This window comes from Pezoporus wallicus, unplaced genomic scaffold (genome assembly GCF_028554395.1).
Source record: "Pezoporus wallicus isolate ANWC-B61680 ecotype Strahan unplaced genomic scaffold, APGP_CSIRO_Pwel_v1 scaffold_6446, whole genome shotgun sequence".
Lineage (NCBI taxonomy): Eukaryota > Metazoa > Chordata > Aves > Psittaciformes > Psittacidae > Pezoporus > Pezoporus wallicus.
In genome coordinates this window covers 1,344,682-1,364,516 of record NW_026636264.1, presented here as the reverse complement: position 1 = coordinate 1,364,516, position 19,835 = coordinate 1,344,682, and the positions used below count along the sequence as shown (strand labels likewise).

The following is a 19,835-nucleotide window of genomic DNA, read 5'->3' as shown; positions in this document are numbered from 1 at the left end:
TTTCTTATTCAATTTCTGCATCTGCTTTCTTACATGCTTCAATAACTGCTTGCCTTACATCTTGAGTTCTTCTCTAGTAAAGAGAATACTGACTTGCCTGTCTGAGGAATACTTAAGAAACAGTTTACACAGGCATTGGAATTTGATATTAAAATACAGCTTAATGGAAATTATTTAATAACAATGTAATTCCATATAAACCATGAACATTTTTAAAAGATTGAAGAATCCTACCTTAGCCAGACTGAGCCATTTCCTAACATGAAGAAAGAATACTGAGTAAATATGTGAAGCATCTCTGAACACCCACCTTTAATCTTTCCATGTCTTGACTTACGGGCATTCTGCATGGCTTGTACCTTCTGGTTTTCTGAGATTTCCATTCCTATGTCAGAGTGTAAATTAAGGCACTGGTATAAAAATGCTGTATCTAATATTTGATTACATTAAAACAAATAAGTAAACTATATTTCAAATAATTTTTACTAAATCTTAATAGTAATATACATGAAATTTTTAGAAGTACGTTTTACTTCATCATATAGATTTTTTCACTGGGATAAGAATAAGAACATTCATGTGCCTGATAATTACTGGGAAAAGCTGCTTTCTAGTTCCTGCAAATGGCAATCAGTAGGGAACTCACCACATTAAAAAGTTCTTTCTATAGCCAAGTCCAGATAACAAGAGATTTAAAAATAAAAGTGTAATTTAACATTTCTACAAGGCACCAAGTAGTAGATCACAAATGCAGAATCCGTTTCTTTTTTCACTCATTCCAAGCTAACTTGGGGTAACAAATCAAAGTCACTGGTATTATAGTAGTACAAATGTGGGTATCTTTGCCTCCACCCAGAGGAGAGAGCATCACATAATCTTAAAGACACCAAAGCAGGTTGTGATGTGGTTGTGGCTGCATCAGGCTGGAACTGGATGTCTCACTCTGGTTTCTCATGTGCTTGTTTGCATATTTGTATATCTTACATGATGCTATAGTATGTGGCCAACCCTATGCTATTTACTATCATGTGATAGGTGTATGACTAATCTGTGCTGAGTACAGGGATGTCAGACATCTGCTATGAAAAGTGACACCAGTGACTGGTGTCATCTGAGCCCATGTACAGGCAGTCCAGTTTCCCTGTGTCCAAGACAGCTGAGATACACGGATATGTTACATTTGCACAAGGAGACAACAGGGTGCACACACTGTCATTCATTTCATTTCATTTCATTCATATGCACATAAAGAGCACAGCAGTTGTGATTCAAAGTCAGAAGCATCTGGTTTGGTTCTATTTTGCATCTTCCCATACTTCCCTACACTTTTAAAATTCCTCTACTTTTTCAAGCTTCAACTTATGAATAAGTTATTACAAATTAGCCTATTAACTAACAATAAAACAGCATTGAGGTATAATTTTGGGATAACAGAAGTTTATTTTATTCTGGAGGGTATCTATCCCTTTATAGGAACCTGGAAACATTAAAAAAAAAAAAAGCAATTCCATCAAAAGAGGTCAGACCACTTTCTTAGGGTTACTATTAGTGGTTTGGAGAAGAATTTTCTGGCTGTGGCCTTCTCTTCCCATATATTCATAAAAGCTAAGAAAAGCTAGGTATGGTTTGGGAGACAGTGACTAGCACCAAAGTGTCTTTGAAAATAGAAGTAAAATGCCATTTGCAGCTCTGAATTGGAAGAGCATGTGTTTGTTCTCTGAGTGGTTAGATCAGAGGCTTTGTATGAAGACCAACAAGATAGCTTACAAAATCAACAAGATAAATTTAAACCTGAGGTTGAGAATACTGGCGCCTTTCCACTGGTTTTGGCTAAAGGAAATGTTCAATTATGCAGAAGAAAGAAAAAGAAGAAATTTTAGAAAAGAAGCAGTTTCTAAGTTATGAAGACAACAAGCCACTGTGACTCACAAGACCAGATGGACATCAGCTATTGCAACTCAGCTGTCTTTCCTCTGGTGCGTGATACATGTCCCAAAACAGGTTCATCAGAAGAATGAGTTGCAACATTTGAAAAAATTTCCAGAAGGCTGGATGTTACATGGGCAAAAAAGACTGCACGTGCCTATGTGCCGTTATAAAAAATACAGTTTCTCTTTATACTGAATTTTCTTCTATTGCACAGTGCCAGAGGAGCAGCAAGCACAAAGGACCCTCCCTTGCAATCCTCATACTCAGCACCATGGGAATCTGTGACCCAGCCCTAAATAAGGGTTAGTGCCATTATTACAAATCTCATTGTTAACCACTGCCGCTGCCACCACTGTTGAATGAGTACCCTTTTGAATATCATATGTTAAACAGGGGAAGTTCAGGTTAGATGTAAGGGAGAAGTTATTTACTGTAAGGGTGGTGAGGCACTGGAATGGGTTGCCCAGGGAAGTTGTGAATGCTCCATCCCTGGCAGTGCTCAAGGCCAGGTTGGAGAGAGACTTGGGCGACATGGCTTAGTGTGTGGTGCCCCTATCCATGGCAGGGGTGTGGGAACTAGATGATCTTAAGGTCCTTTCCAGCACTAACTATTCTATGATTCTATGTTGGTTTTCATGAGGTCCCACTGGAATAAATAACGACATTTAGGGCTACAGCTGCTACTGCTTTTCAGTTTCCTCATGCTTGGGGATTTCTGCAGCAGCATCACTTAGAAGGAGTGGTAACACCCCACTGCCTGCAAAAGACAGACCTGCTGCTGCCCAAGGCAAGCACTAGTGTGAGCCTCAGAAGCATCCTGACATACAGCATTTAGCCCACTCAACACACTCTTCTGGTGCTCCATAAAGCACCCACTGCAGGAGGAGGTGTAGATACAGATTTGAAGAGCTCAGGAATGCTCCTCAGAAAGGATGGGAATGGAAAATGCTCACATTTTATCTTCTTTCGCTCAGTCCTGCTCACAGAAGTGCAGGAGCTGTGATTTATTCCATATTGTCCTTCCACATGACTGTAATACTGTTCTCATATTCTGGAATGGAGGCTTTCAGTAACTTTGTTGTAAGAGGGATTGTTGGGATGCTCATCATCTGCATGTATCTGCACTGCTTTATTACCTGCTGATCACCTTCACCCTTTTGCAATATCCACTTTGGTTTACAGTTCTGTTTAGGTGAATTAGGAAAGGCAGCCACCAGCCATCCCCATGAGCAAAAGGTGACAGAACAAACTCCACATAGAGCAACTTGTGAAAAGCCATCAGTGCTGTGCCCAACAGGGTCATAATATCACATCATGATGTTCAGCACAGAAGAGTTGGGTCTGGAAAAGTTTCATGAAAGTTTAGCTGTGGCTGCTTCATTTTGGTCTAGTCTGGAGACATTTTGGGTTAATTGCAACAGTTGGTGCCATGGAGAAGTGTTAAAACTGATTTTAGAGTATGAATTGGTAAAGTTGAAAGTATTTTTTTCAGCTTACAGGCTGCCTACAACACACGGAGGAGGCCTTATTTTATTGCATTTAAAACAGTACCAAACATGAGAAAGCCACTAAGATGAAAAGGTTAAATTTGTAATCCAAGGGTTATTCTTGTCTTTCTCTTCTTCTGACCAGTTGTTTTAAGTGAACATGGAATATGAGATTTGGCATCTTGTTTACATTTTAATAATTTTTGAGTTACATCATCCACTACACTGCATTTCCAGTTTTAATCTGCTGTCATCTACAGCCTAAGCCTGAAGAGTGTTACAAAAAGGGTAAGTTCTCCTGCAGTCAACACACAGATGCACTAACATTTTTCTTACTTCTTTAGAAATATTAGAGAGAAAATTAGTTTTCTTATTAGCATTGTTTTCTTCTTTGTGTGTGTTTTGCCAGTGAAATTTTGCTGGAGCTAGTGTCACTGATCTTAAAGGAAGCATGAAAAATGAGACACACACTCCATCATCAGTCCCCTCTGGCCTCCCCCCCCCCCCAAAAAAAAAGACCACCAAAAAAATCCAGTCCTAAATATATATTCACATGGAAGACACTGTCTTTAGAGTGTCCCACTGGCACAGTCTAGAGCTGATCCTAGGAATTTCTACCTTTATTCCTGCTCACTGAAGGATAGGCTTCATTTCTCTATAAACTGCCCAGTGGTGCTACTGTTGGGTTTGTAACTAATGATACCATGCAACTGTACAGGTCTCCTGGATACAGGAGGTGCGATTTTGTAACATGGACAGTATAAATCTACAATTATTGCTGTGTGGCTTTATAACAAAGTGTCCTTTATGAACAGATGTTTTGGGCTAATGATGCATACAAGAGTGCTAGGATTTTGGATGGATTTTTACTATTGATTGGTCTTGGTGAATTGCATCTTGTATCTCATATCTCATTCTGCTCCCTAATGCACCAGAATGACATGGGTTATGCTGTGATATGGATGTCATAACTAACTGCCCTGGGTCTCTGGCCCACAGTGGCAGGTGAAACACACATGAAGAGGCTTCACTTACACTAAAGGTCATGTTAGTTAAGAAAGAGACACCAGTTCCAGAAGGCAGAGTGCACATCTGCACAATGCATAAAGTGTAAAAGCAAGAACATTCCCCTTTGTTTTTACCACCTTTTAGAGAGGAAATCCTTACACTCACCCATTTCCTTGTCTTCCTGAACCCTTCTCCTTTCATTCTTGCAGGCCTCCATCCATTTCTTTTTATCCTCCTGTTTTTTTGCACAGAACAAATGAATTTCTTCTGTTGCTCTGTTTATTATTTTAAAAGCATTCTTGACATTAACGTTAAAGTCTTTGTCTCTGCCATCTTCAGTGTCCACAATTTCCATCTCGTCCATGTCAATACGATCCTTGTAATACAAGATGTCCCTTCTCAGTAAGTCCTTCTTACAGAACACAAGCTGATGGTCAAAAAGGAAGAAAGTCCTCTGCTGGCTTTTGCCTTGCTTTGATATTTTGGTCAGTTCTCCCGAGTGGATCAGTTCTGAGCTTCTGGCTAACACATCTGGTCCCTGAGAAGATATATATGCATGAGGTAAATAGTACATGAAGATCTTACTGTGTGCCTAACCGGTCTTATCTTATAATCAGGTCTGAAGTTCATTAATTTTTTCTTGCATTTTTATTAGTAGATTTGAAAATGTCACAGAATGTAGTTAATCTCATAGAGACAAACTCAACGAATGTGGTTCTGCTCTACTGTATTTCTGCATCAATCAGGAGGAAACTCAAGGCAGTCAGTGAAGCAGGTTCAAGTTCTGACAGAACCACCAAAAATCCGAAGCAGATTCAATAGGTCTAGCACTTCTAAAAAATCTTTTTTGTCATCTCAGTCCAGTGTCATCTCAAAGACAAGTGTCCATGTTAATACAAGCGGATCTTCCTGATTTAAAAACAGGTAATCAGTAACAGAACCAGTGCAACTGAAGCAACTGGACTTTCAACTGAGCAGTGACCATAAACAACCCAGTATGCAGAAAAACATATCCTGCAGAGGACATGAAGTACTGTACACAGTACCTTTGCTCAGGAAAGGGACAGGCTGACACTTACCTCCCAGCCTACGATAGAGACCTGCCAACATGCAATCTTGTCTATGCTTTCTAGTCTGCGTTTTCGCTCATTGATCAGGCACGCTACATTCTTCATAGCCTCATATGCAGCTTTTATGTTGTTATAATCACTGTAAAATGTAAGCACGTTTCAAAGATCACTTAGGCAATGTATATGATGCGATCACAAAATGCGATATGGTGCTTGAGTTATTAGCCCACATTGCCCATGTATACCTCTAACGCAGAGTACTTAAATAAGAGAAACCTGATTTTCAGCTACCCTGAACTTCACATGGTGGTATGTACAATTCAGTGCTGCTGTATTGCTAAGCAAATTATTAAACTTGTGGAAGGAAGCAGAGGAGGTAGGTTAATGATTGCAATACTGTCTCTACTGAAAACAGTGATAGAACTCCCACTGATCTCAGTGATATCCACATTTCACCAAAGGAAACTTTTTTTTTAAGCACAGTTTTAGTGGGATTTTATTGGGAAGGGCATTCCTTTAATTGTGTTTAACAACAATATTTTCTCCTTCTTGTTCCCACTGGATCAATGAATGCAAATAAAGAATTCTATATGAGCAAAAAAATAGTGAAAGCAACCTCAAATGGGGTGAGTGAGGGACCCAAGGACATGAGCACCAAAGAGAGGAATTAAAGAAGACAATGCTCACAAAATGACCTGTTTTCATGGAACAAGCACATGAGAGCCAAGAGCCACCTTCCCCTTCCCGTTCCAGCTCAAATGCAAGCCTCCTGTCTTTCCATTGCTCTGCTCCCCTCATGCTTATGAATCTCCCCAGGTTTTCGTTCCCTCGTGAATAGTCTCCATCACTCCTTTACCTTCCTCAAATGAAGTCTCTGAGATGAGAGAAGGAAAGAGACATATACCTTGCCTTAGAGTCCCAGAACAGCAGCTGCCTTCCCTCCTTTATCAGAATGCCTCTTGCAGAAAAGGAAGCCAGAAGCAGAAAACAGCATGAGCCAGAAATAATCATGCAAAGAGGCTGGCCTCACTGTCCTTTTTATCTGTTTCTGTCTCAGTTCCTATTTCCGTCAGCTCCTGCTGATGGATGAGATTCTCTTACATCTGCGCATTACTCTCCTCTCTCTATTTATACCCATACAAACTCTTTTCTGCCCCACTGTATACAAAAAGTGAGATTAACAATAACAGGGTCCTACTAACATCATGGAGGTGGCCCACAGGGTGACTGCATGATATCCACGCTGCTACTCTTGCCCTTCCTTATCTCAGTTCCTTCTTACCCTGTTGGCAAGTACGTTATTCCACACTAGCTGCATAACCTGTGGCCTTCATGGCAGGCTGTGCACACTGGATCTTCCAACTTTTTATGAAAACAAACCAAAAAGCTACCAAAAAAACTCAGTTGGCTGAAGCTTTACCAAGGCTCCATGTGGGTGTAGGTCTGCCTGTTTGTGAGCATCTCTGTACACCAGGTGCCTGTCTGTGCTTGCAGGCATCTCTGGATGCTGTGCCACAGATGAGGAAAACAGGTGCTATAGGTGGAAGGTAGCAAGACCTTGCTGTCACTTCGTCTGCAGGTTTAATAGCTCAGAGAATAATCTTTCTAGATTAGTAGCAGTGAAAGAAATACCCATGTTAGTAACTGTTATTGCAGGACTTCCCAGGTAGCCACTGAATTGAATGGGGACATTTCACACCTGAACATCAGTATTTCACATCCCCTTCAATGCAATACTTCACATTTTTCAATACATTTCTCAATACAATACTTCACATTTTGCCCTGACAAAAAAAAAAAAAAACCAACCTGGTCTCCAAGGGGAGTTTTCTCAAGGTTAAAGAAGTGCAGACTTTGGCCAAGGAAGCATTGCCTCAGGCTGCACTTGGACTGTGAGCACAAGGGTCACAATGGAATAATTTTCTTGCAGAGTACAAGGTAAAAAGGCAGACATTTAAAGATAAAATCTTAATTTAGTCAAATATTTAATCAGGCCAGGGATATACTAGAGAGGGTAATAATCTGCAACTTCAATTCTTATCTACCCCAGCTGGAACTCTAATATCTGGATGTTATTGCAAATGAAGGCAATGTTTATTACTAATAATTTCCTAAAATATTACCTCCAAGATTGCTTAGATTGTGTTGGGTTTTTTTTTCCAAGGCCTTCTTTACCTTTTCTTGTGTCCACAATATTTACGCAGCCTCCTCCTTTCTTCTGTGGATTTCCTTCTCCTTCATGTCTTTGACACATTGGTGCTTTTTTTTTTCCACTCTGATTTACACACCCCTCTCTGCATTCTATTTAAGCACCTTCTTCCTTTCCTTCTCCCTCTTTCAGTTATTCATCATTCTATCCTGAATCCTGCCAGTCCCCTGTGCTGCATTTCCAGGTACTGTTTTCGTTAATATTTGTGATGGTCTCAAGATGCCCATTTTAGTAAGGAGCTCATGTGTGTAGCAGTCAATGAGCTTTGTCCCTGATCTCAAAAGCTTCTGTGTTGTGTCACCCTGGAAGCTTGAGTAATTAGGTGTTATTACCATTATACAAATCTTATAATATTTATTTGTATTCCTTCTCTCACCTGTGCTCCTGTGTGGTGTATTTGAGCAATTCTGCAAGCTGCAGGGGGTATTTGCAGATTTTCTGAACAGGCGTGAGAAGAAAACCATCAATGGCAATGTCAATCATCTGCTGAAGCAAGCGACAGGCCTCAAAGAAGTGACGGTATTTGCCCTGTTTCATTAGGTTGGAAAGTTCAATGCAGGCACTGGGATGATTGTTACAGTACTCCGAATAAATTGCAAAGCCTTCTTGCTATAAAAAAAAATAAAAATCAAAGTTTTAACTAAAGTATTTGTCTATAAAGGGGAAGGATATTTTTGTAACATTGATTATATCTGCTTAATTAACCCATTCCTTATATTGTTTCCAGGCTGATCAACCTTTGAACTAGGCAGAAATCTACTTTGTAACTGCCAAAACTATGTATCTTCTTTGTCAGAACACAGTAATAGAGGCCCCCATTGAGTGAGGACAATCAAACCCACTTTAAGTACTTTTCTCTGGGGAAGACAGCTATAGGCTTCTCAAGTGCCTATTATGAACTCACAGCCTCTTTCCCCACCACCTTCTTTCCTTATCTTCTTTAGGAAGTTTTTGCATGCCCCATGTAAGATCACTGCAAATAGTACAGCTCATCTGTGATCATTACAGTTTTGATAACGAAACAGAATTGTACACAAAGTTACATGCTTGCTAAAGATAAGGAGAAATCTAAAACATTTAAATAATTCTTTAATTGCAAATTATTTTACATTCTAAAATAATACACATAGTTTAGTATTTGATAAGCACTTGTTACTGAGATCCCTTCTTAACATGGTAACTTAGCATTTTCTTATATTTTGCTAATTTCATTAAAAAATTGACTTTTGCAACATACGTGTTGAAGAAAACATGACCCTATTTTGCTTAGATGAGGTTCCTCTTTGTTATACTGTTTCTCAAGATCCTTCAGAAACTTCCTCTGGAACTTGTAAATATCTTCAATATTTCCAAAAATGGTGCTTAGCTGAGCTGTGGTGAACATTCCTGTATGTTTGCGACACTGACGAATATAACCCTGCAAATAAAATTAAAAACACTCTTCAGCTTGAAGATGTGAAAACAGGTTCTACCCTGAACAAGCCCATTTGAGCTGGCAAAACCCCTGTGATCAACATGCAGGTGAGTGGTTTCCCAGCCCTAAACACACACACAGACATGCAGTTTCCCATCTGCATCTGAAATGCTTACACATTGACTCTTGCAGTCCAACTTCTGTCCCACAGTGCCATAAATGAATCAGGGAACCAGAAACCTGCAGTGTGTAAAGCCCATTTGCATCTCCTTGTTATGACCACCTGCCAAGCTGAAGGCAAGCCCGGTGTAAGGCTTCATGCATGCTCCTACTTCAGCTGCTGTGCTTTTTAGTAGCAATTTCTCTTGTGCCATAACAATTCTTCTCTATGCAGGTAGAACAAACCCTAAAATAGTTCATTAAAAGATGGCTTCTACGAGGGTTAAAGTACTGGTTCCTTAACCACTAAGTAAGTAGGGCACAGTCTAAGTTTTGCCAGAGAAAGAAACAAAATGAAGAACATACTATGAGGCATTCAGAGCGCTGCTGCTTGGTAAACTCTGTATGGTACTGGCAAGACTGCACGTAAAAATGCAGTTTATTTTCTAGTTCTTTTTCCTTTACTTGTAAGAACATCACAGGGGTCCAGTTCACTTGGTTTGTATGCAGTGTTAAGTAGACACACAACTGAGTCCTCTGCCATCAGTAATGGACATTAGATCTCATTGGCATTTGCATAACTAAGAAACAAAAATCAGAGGCCTCTCAGGGCTTAAATATTCAGCAGCAACTGCCACACACAGCCAGCCCATCCTTAGGTACGTGTTCCACAAAGCTGAGCATGGCAAAGAGAATATAGTGCAGGGGCTGAATATCATAGACTGGTTTGCACTGGAAGGGACCTTAAAGATCATATAGCTCCAACCCCCCTGCCATGGGCAGGGACACCTTTCTCTAGACCAGGAATACCCAGGATTAGCTGCTGTGCTCATACTTTCATATCAGCTATGGCGCCAAGGTGCAGATGAGTATGAAGGTTAACTGGTGTAATGGGGGTTATCTGACAGGGTCCTATGTTTGGCAGCTTTCAGGGAGGTTTCCCCAGAATCGCTTTGGGAGCAGACAGCTGTAAAAAGTCTTACAATTGCTCCGGTGAGGTTTACCAGGAAACACCCCTGAATACTGCTGGCACGGTTTTGAATATTCCTGTCTCCCCCACAGCCATCTGCTCTGAGAGCTGTACAGTGGCTATGTTGCAAGCCAGCTACTACATTTACTACTGTTAGGAGGATAACTCGAACAAGGAAAACTAATCCCTGTGCAGCTCTTGTAATGTGAACTACAGACACTGTATGTAATTTACTTTCCTGGGTATGCTCCAGCTAAATGACCCTGACTGCACCAGCCATAATGACTCACTGTAGTACAGAGTTTGCAAATTTCGATTACCATCTGTCGTAGCTTTTCTGGCTTAGTCTTACTTATTTTCAGCTTTATGTCCGACTTGCATCACCTTACAGATTCACTCTGAGGAAAGCAGACCACCTCTACTCCAGGTGTTGAACATGGAGCATCACTTTTCTACTTGGAAAATGTGTGTTTTCTCTCTTGGACTAAACTCAGAGGCGTGCCAGATTTTAAAAAGGAGGTATGGAATATATGTATCAGAAAAAGATAATTAATAATATCAGTATAAGAATTAATAGGTCAGTAAAATATGAAAAGTCATGTCCTACAACTCATGCTGTCTGTGAACAATGTCAGAGAACTATGGCAGCAACACAGCTGCACGTAAAAATTTCTCCCTGATCTTTCAGACACACAGTCAAGCTCACTAGCTTATTTAAATAGCAAATCTAAATGATAAAACCTGTATTTAATGTTTTAAAATTAGCCCATTAGCAACCAATTTTTGTCTTTTCGTTTTCCCTTTTTTCTTTCTTGAAAATGCATGAAAAAAAGCCTGATCTAACACCAAAACAAAACCAAAACCCACTGCTGTCTTGTCTATTTTGTTGTCAGTGAAAGAATCTAACAGTGAGTGATGGACTAAAGGATGACTACATGACAAATACAGATCGACTTTGCAAACTAAGGGTACAAAGAATATTTTGGTAGGTTGCTTAGCACCCTTACAGATGCTAACCACAAATGTAAGTCAAATACAGGTCAAACACATCACAGTCCACACAAGAAGAGGCAAACTTCAGTGAAAAGTATCAAGTAGCTTTTTGTCCAAGTGTGGGCCTCCAACAAAAAAGTTACTTTCAAAAAGTTGAACTGTAATTGATTTTATTAAAGTTACTGAAAGTTTTCTACCTAAACCAAGTGGCAAAAAGTTCTGAATAAACTCGAATTCCTTCTCTCATTATTCTGGAAATAGTGGTCAGGCAAGCAAAGCACTTTTTCCATGCCAAAAGTGGAATGTTTGGGTTTTTTTAAAGGAAGCGGTGCCTTGTGGCAGTCAGCAGGGAGGAAATCTGTAAGAGGGCAGAAGAAGGTCTGACTGACAGCCTCAGAAGAGCAACTGGGAATATTCTCATATATGAAATCACTCTGGTTCTCAACTTATATGGAATATTTTATTCACACTAGGGCAGAATGCCCTTAATTAAAAGCATGTACCTCACAGATGTCCTTGAGATGCTTGATATAGACTCGTTCTGTGTTCATAATTTCCTGTATAACGTTGGTTCTCATCTGATCCTTGTTTTCAGCTGCTTTCTGGCGATGCTTGCTATTATCTGCATCTTGTTCTTCATCCTGAATACTACTACCATTTTCTGGCACTTCTTCCTGATTAACTCGCAGCTGCAGCCAAAACAAACAAAGCAAGCTACAGTAAAGCAGCAAACTTTTACAAAAGGTGATAAAACAGTTACAAACTTCTTACAGTCAAGAGAGGACCTGCTATGGAAATGTGTTGCCTGTTATTTTTCAGACTTGAACTTATTTCTGACCCTCATTCATAGTTGGTGTTATTTTAGCCAAGCCAGCATATGAGTAAAAATTACATGAGTAGGCAACTCAAACACTCTTAACTAGTCTCCCTCTGCCCTAGTTCCCCACCTACACAGTATGGATAACAGCACCTCCTTTTTCGACTTTGTCTGATTGCCCATATTGGCTGAAGAGCAAGGAAAGGCAAAGGCAGGAACCATCTCTTGTGCTTTATGTAGAGCTTTATCCATTGTGGCTCAAGCTTCATTACAGGCTCTCAAAAAGTATTTTACATTAATCTGTAAAACATGGTTCAATTTTATGAAACTCAAGAGTTAAACTGTCATTAATCTGGCTGAGTTCTAACTGGGGAGTTCAGACTGTGAACCAGATTCCTACACAACATTGTGATAATAAATTAAGCCCTATTTTGCCAAGAAATCCCTGCAGCATAGCTTTCCCCACTTGCCTGTGAAAGATGATGTGTCCTTTCTGTATAGACTGATTGCTCCCGGTTGAGCTTTCTGCTGCCCTCATTTCTGCTTGAGAAATTCCTTTGGTTACAAAAGGACCACACAAAGGAAGAAGCCAGATTAAAAGGTGTGAAAGGAGCTAAGGAATCTTGGGGTGTGACTCTGTATGGCTTTTTTCCTTGTGAAGTCATTAGAAGTTACACCACTGATGTTCAGATACAAAGATGCAGAGAATTACTTGTGTAAGACAATTACCCTGACAAAGCTTGCTGGAAACCAGGCTTCCTTATCCTCATTTCTTCCCCACCACCAGTCTTTGTTGGAAGCTTCTAGAACTCTAATGACATCTCCAGCTTTGAAGCCCAGCTCTTGATCATCCATAGTCACATGGTCCCAGAGAGCTTCTGCATAGACAACGCTGCCATCGCTTATTAGCTGAGATGGGAAGAAAATGAGGTTGTGAAGCACAAGTGATAAACAACTAACTGTTTGTGAACTACTAAAAGACCAAAACACCTCCACAGAGTGCCCATGATTATTCCTGTTACAGGATAAAACTAAAATTCTGGATTTTCAGAAATCCAGGCATATATTTATTAAAGAGAGCAATTAAGAGTCCTAATCCACAGCAGTTACATAGGCTAACAAGTTACACTCCCAGTGAAGTACTAGTCACTGTGCTCCCCGCCGGCATTGGCCCATGGGCCCTGCCAGAGACGGGACACCGTAGCTGCTGGATTCTTCGCGACACTGGCAATTGCCATTCCAGTTTTTATTAATATGAAACATCAGATCTGTGGAAAACACCCCCATCCCCATCATTACAGCAATGCAAAGCCCAGGATGTTACCTCATTAATTGCTAGCTGTTCCCCTCCAGGCTGCAGGTACCTGGGAGTGGCTTGGCAGAGCTCCTCATAACTGTAATCTTCCTCACTGCCATTGTCATCCACTAAGGCTGAAGATTCAGTCCCACCATCTGCAGCAACTAAAACAAAGATGCAACAGCTGTTTGTTTCATCGTTTTTATGATTCCTCCAAAAAAACAATGCAGGAGGAATCGCTGAGAGGTTGCTTTTGTTGTCATAATATAACAATAACAGCACAAGTGAAGGACAGCAGAGCTGTCAGGAAAAACACTTTTCCACCACTGAATACTTTTCACTCTTATTTGGAATTTTCTCTGATAAAACTTAGAAATTCTCCTTTTTGTGTGCAAAAATCAGAACTACAACCATTATTTGTTAATTTTTTACCCAGAGGAAATCTCAAACGACATGAATCAGCTGGGAGGTCTCAATGCCATTTCCCATGTGGCAGATCAGAGAGCTCCAATGGGCAGGCAGAGGGGGCTACTGTCAGTCCCAGGCTGGGTTCTGTCACATTGTCACATCCCTGCAGGAACCCAAAACCTCAATGCTGCTCTGAGCTGGCTGCCACCACCTCTTTCACATGCTGGAGGAGGCTCTGGCAGCACCAAGGTATCTGCAGGGTATCCCCCAGGGGGACAAAGAGCCTGGGCTGTCTGAGAAAACACTTGTTCTAATTGCCTCAAATCACAAAGATCTTGGTTTGACAGTGGTGCATCTTCTGACCAAAGTGGCAGCTTTGTAAGGAAATAGAGGGCAGAACTAAGATGGGCTTCATCTTATTACACAGCCACATAAACCAAGAGAAATGTCATGTGACTGTCACTATGCACATGTAAATCTGCAGTTACTATATAAAACTGTAAAACTCATTTGGGGTACATCACTGGGTGGTAGATCCTTTTGGTGACCATCTCTGTTCTGGCAGATGAAGAGGACTGGGGTCTGACCTCAGGACCAGGTAATACTGACTAACTCATGCCCACACTGCTCAGCGCTAGGCCCTTTCAGAGTAGGTTTGCCTTTCAAAGCCAGCTGTAACATTAAACAGAGCAGGGGATAAGCTGGTAACCAAGAAGTGTTCATGACCAGTGGTCCAATGCTTGAGTGCACCCTCTGGTCCTTGTTAATTTATCCCTAAGGATTTATTCCTAAGGCAGTCTCAAGCAGTGAATAACTAGAAAGGCTGAAAATCATACAATGCTCAGAAATCCGATTAAAAAAGTAATAGTACTAGTAATAATAATAATAACAATAATAATAATATCAGAATGGGCTGGTAGCACTGAGCTCCTTTTCTAATGGTTAGTGTGTCCCAGGTAGGTTGCCACATAGCTTGCAGAGCATCTCTCTTGCTACACAGTGCCTGGTAAGAGGCCTTTAAGTGGAGTTATCAAACCTGCCACCTGCACCTAGCAGCAAGGCTGAGCAGCAGGGCCCTGACCTGCCTCTTCTCTGCCCTGCTTCAAGACTGAGTACCACCTGCCTGCTGAGCTCTGGGCTCCGGATGGGTGAGTCACAGAGATGTTTCCTGGCTCTACTCCACACACCTACATAACGAACAGGCACACCACTGCCTAGCCATTATTTACCTTACAGGGAGAAACACCTTAACCCCCTCCTTATGGGCACTTATACCACCATTAGCATCTTCGGTCATTTGGGTATTAATTCATAAGAGACATCAAAACTGATTACTGCACAGATTCACTAAAAGACTTGTAAGATTTTTCTTTCCTTCGAAAGTGGAAAAATACAGCATAGCCTTGATGTAACAGAACATATCTTTTGTCTGTTCTGTTCTACTCCCTAGCATTTTAAATATAAACTCATATTAATGGTATAATCTGCCTAACCAGAAAGGATGCAGGATCTCTATTTAAAAAAAAAATTCTTTTTTTCCCTACAGACTCATAAATGTGAGTGCTGACAAACTTTTAAAACACATCTTGTGAAACTTACTGAAACTGCTTTATAAAAAAACAACCTGCAAATAAATAATTCATTGCATCAATTTTCAGCCTATAAAGCAACACCAAAAAATTCATCCCAGTGATCATTTATACATCTCTGTTGTACTATCAGTACTGCCTGATAGTTTGTTCCAGTAACAAGAGCACACCAAAATAACCTAATTCACTTGGCTCCAGATGAAAAGAGTGCAATCTGGGGACCGATAACTGTTCATTATTCTGTACCAAACCAACAAGCTTACATTGTCTTCATAGTTAGACTCAAGTGAAAATCAGTCACTTGCATTCTGCATCTAGTCCTCTGTTGTTTACAGACAGAAATATCAGAGGTAGGGGTGGGCTTTCTGATCGCACCAACAGATGCAAAAACTTAACAGCCTGGGACTGATTCTGATCTCCCAGCGGCTTTGTCACCACTGCAAGGCTGCAGGCTCCTGTGGGTGACACGGTATAAGCACGATCAGAATCAGGCCCCCTGCCTGCCACAGGTTACCAGTTCACTCTAAGAACACTGTAAAATCAGCACGCGAGAGAGCATGTTATCCTCATACATACCCATCTGAAGGCTCTCCAGACTCCAAAACCGGGCCACTGCCCCCCGCGCTACCATGCTGCAGTCAGACTCAACCCCAGGCAAGGGTCTGACCTCTAACAGAGGATGCTGGGTGCTGGAGGGCTGGCGGAGGACGACAAAAGGCTCGGAGCTACCCGCGGCGGGCAGGCACAGTGCGGCGCGCTGGGATGCCGGCAGTGCCTGCGCTGCCGAGCCCAGCCGGGAACTGCCAGCGGCGCGCTCGGGCTGGCCGCGAGCGCTCTGAAATCATGGGGTGCCCTTAGGGAGGAAGTTCCAGAAAAGAAACAAAAACCTGGTTGCTGGGCCCCGGCGCTGTGCCCGCAGCCGCCGCTCCCAGAGAGCCCCTGCGTCTCGAACGCAGCCAGCCAAGGAGTGCATTTGTTTTTCATTACAGCAGCTTAATGTGATTTGAATCTATATTCAAATGACTGCAATTCAAAGGGAAGGACTATTTGGACGGGAGCTGGGAGTTCCTTGTGTTACAACACTGTTAGGAGTATCGGTCTCTCTGCGTTATATTATACCGGTTAAAATTCTAGCAGAAGTAAACAATGAAGGTACTTTTTGCGTAGTTATTAAAACTTCTCTTGCTTCACAGGCAAACGCTGTACCATTATTTAGGGCACAAGCAGCTAAAGTGTTAAGGCTGCAGCAGGCTGCTCCCAGGAACAGAGAGGAGGACAGAGACATTTTCTTCCTGAATCTACAAACTTAATTCAGCTGCTCCAGAAAACAGGGAATGAAGCAGGAAAGCACCCAAATAGTCCAGCTTTCACTGAGAATGACCCAGCCAGAGCACAGCCTCATTCATTCACCATGGGCCAGCATTTACCACCCTCACACTGGTGTTCTGCTGGATCCGTTCATGCACTGGAAGCAACGACAGGAGCTACTCCCATCAGCAGATTGCAAAGCCTGCTGCAGTCTGTGCTTGTACACAGCACTGCATTTTCGTCTTGGAAAGCTCCATAATCTTTATGGCTCACTCTTTACCTGCAAACTGCATTGCTCAGCTGAGCCTGTCCTGTAACAGGGGACTGCCTCCCCAGGGATGTGTTCACAAAACCCTGGAGGCATTTCTGCACACACTGACCTCTCAACACCCACTGAAATCACATGGGTTCCCCTAGCACTGCCTCTATGGAGAAGAAAAGGCCAAACATTGCCCTGCAATGCTAATGCCATCTTCCTACAAAGGTCCAGACTGGGCTGCACTACAGGAGGCTGGTAGGAATCCTTTTCTGACTACCCCTATTTTTTCTTGCTGCAAAAACACTTGTTGGATAGCACAGTAAAAAGAAGCTACTATATACTATGTTTATACAGTTTTCTGAGCACAAATCAGTAACAAAACCCAAACAACCCAGCAAATAGAAGTAACATTGAAGTGCTAATGATCTTTAAGGTCCCTTCCAACTCAAACCACTCTATGATTCTATGATCATGGGACATGCAAGTGAAGGCTTTGCACTTTCAATGAGCCAGAGCACAAGCCATGTCAAACCCCTACCCACAAGGGAAAACCAGCTGAACTGCCAAAGGAAAATGAGCTCAAATCCCACACAGCCCTTCTTGAAGATGCATTAAAAATGATCTTTGAAGAACAGTCATTCGGTTTGAATTCTGCAGAACAGAACAGCCTGTGTGCTTTTGCCTGGTGACGAACCCAATGCCACCATGGGATGCTGCTGGGGAGGGTGGATCTCTTCATCTACCAACTGTGCAGCCACCAACTGAACCACCACAAAAGTACTCATTTGGGCTGAGCTGGTGGCGGCTTCATTTCCTCGAGGGATCAGGCAGGGATAGGAGGTGGCGCAGACTGTCCTTTGTAGTGGCAGCCCACAGTGACCCTGTCCAAGTGCATGCTGAGCTTGCTTAGCCACTGCCCAGGGCACTCTGAAAAGGCTGTGGGTAGCACATACTAACACTAACAGCTAGTTTACCCACCTCAAGAACATCCAGGTCTAGATACCCCTCTGGGACCACAGGACCCTCCACCCTGGGGCAGGAGATGTCAAGGGAGGAACATAAAAATAGATGAGGCATGTAACGGCCTTTCTCTGATGTACTTCCCTAAGTTTCAGCTATCTGCAGATCAGAGTCAGATCCCTCCTGGGGCAGAAGTGATATCTTTGTGTTTAATGAACCAAATTTTTCAAACCCCTTTTTGAATTTCTGTAAACTTTTGGGATGTGAAATATCATGTGTAACAATTACTTTCATTGTTTAATTTTTTAGAGTGTGCAAACTGCCTTTTTTTTTTGAACTTGCTGTCTCATTATTTCATTCAATGCCTTTCGGTTATTACATTATTGGAAACGGTAACTATTATCTGTTCACTTTTCCAATGCCAATCAGACTTTTATTCCCCTACTGCCCTTTTTTCCAAGCTGCAGAGCCCTGGCTGCATTAATCATTCCTCACACAGAGGCACTGAGTAGGTTTTCTTGTCCTTTTGCCTTTATATCATTCCCTGTAAAAGATGCCTTTTGAGGTGGAAAGGAACAACAGGGAGATGGCCCCCACATGCCACACCACTGGCACAATTGGGCTTTCTGTTTTTTCCTCTATTCCCTTCCTACAAATTCTTGCCCTTTTATTTACTGTTTTGACTGTTACTATGCACTGAACTGACACTTTAATTGTCTGTTAGGATTGCAAGATCTCTTTGTGAATGACAATATCCAGCTCAAAGTCCATTCCTCTGCAAGCATACCGGGCTCATGTTCCTCCGTGTGCACTACCTTGCCTTCATCAACACTGAATTCACATGCTGCCAGTACAGTGCATTGTGCCTCGGCGTTGTGAAATCCTCCTGCAACTCTGTTCAAGCAGCTTGTGTTTCTGCTACCATGAATAATTTACACACAAGCAAGAATTATAATTTCATTCTGTACCTCCCTTCCCGCATTATCTGTGAAGACACTGAACATCTGGCTCCACTCATGAGCTCTCTTATTACGGAAACCAACCACTTTCCTCCTCCCCTTTACTTAGTACTTACTCACTTGTTAAAGCATGGAGGGATCTTCTTTCTTATATCTTTAGCAAACTGTTTCTACATTCCTGTAGCTTTGCATCAAAATTGCTACAGGTTTGTTTTTTTTTTTTCTGTTTGGATGCAATTCAACAATCTGAAGGATGCCTTTTTTAGTTCTGATAGATTCCTTTTCCATGACAGAACCCTTTTCTGGCGTTTCCAAATTCTGTTTTGACAGGTGACATGAATTCGCTCTAAGTGTCTCCTGTGCTGTCCTTGAATACTCTCCATGCTGCCTGCAAACATTCAACACCTTTTTCTGCTCCTTTAAACTCCTTTGTTACATCAATGACTTCTCACTTTTATTCACGTTCCCTTTTTTAAATCGAAACACATACCATTTAAGATTTTTTACTGTTCTCACTCCTGCAAGGATATTTGCTCAGAGTGCATTATGGACACAGCGGCCAAGATTCATTGTCTGTCTGTATTTGGTCAATGAACAGCACCCTAAATTATCTGTTTCTTGCAGCCAAGGTCACCTAGATTAGCTGGGGAATCCATAGAGACACATCCCACTCTTACAGAGTAGCTCTTACGTGTGATCCTGCACACAGCTCAGGAACGATTCAAGAACAACCCTTAACCCACACCTTAGCACTTTAAATCTTTCATGACTGTGCTTGCTGCCTTTGAAACTTCTCTGGCTCTTTGGTTTGTCACATTTGCTGTCACTGTCCTGGTGATCTCAAGTGGTTCATAATGTAATTCTGTCACTATATTGTTTCTCGTTTAGGCATGGCATTCCAGTTCATGGATCCTGTGACACTTGATGATACAATCAATTTGCTTATCAGATTTGGTTCTTATTTTCGTCTCTTTAATACATTAGATACCTGCTTTTACT

The 19,835-nt window shown here is 41.7% G+C and overlaps 1 protein-coding gene across 8 annotated transcripts in view; it reads right to left on the bottom strand.

Annotated features, from left to right (window-relative positions):
• SPATA13 (spermatogenesis associated 13) overlaps positions 1–19,835 on the bottom strand; it is a 148,983-nt gene that overhangs the window by 3,047 nt on the left and 126,101 nt on the right. For 7 of the 8 annotated variants that reach the window (XM_057399614.1, XM_057399608.1, XM_057399612.1 and 4 more), the window contains 8 exons: positions 13,381–13,517; positions 12,786–12,965; positions 11,743–11,928; positions 8,941–9,120; positions 8,080–8,312; positions 5,504–5,633; positions 4,590–4,962; positions 311–385 (listed from right to left, as the gene is read on the bottom strand). In XM_057399614.1, coding sequence (XP_057255597.1) covers positions 311–385; positions 4,590–4,962; positions 5,504–5,633; positions 8,080–8,312; positions 8,941–9,120; positions 11,743–11,928; positions 12,786–12,965; positions 13,381–13,517 — 1,494 coding nt within the window. Of the gene's footprint in view, positions 1–310; positions 386–4,589; positions 4,963–5,503; positions 5,634–8,079; positions 8,313–8,940; positions 9,121–11,742; positions 11,929–12,785; positions 12,966–13,380; positions 13,518–15,926; positions 16,197–19,835 lie in introns of those variants that run through there. The other variant, XM_057399616.1, reaches the window with a different exon arrangement.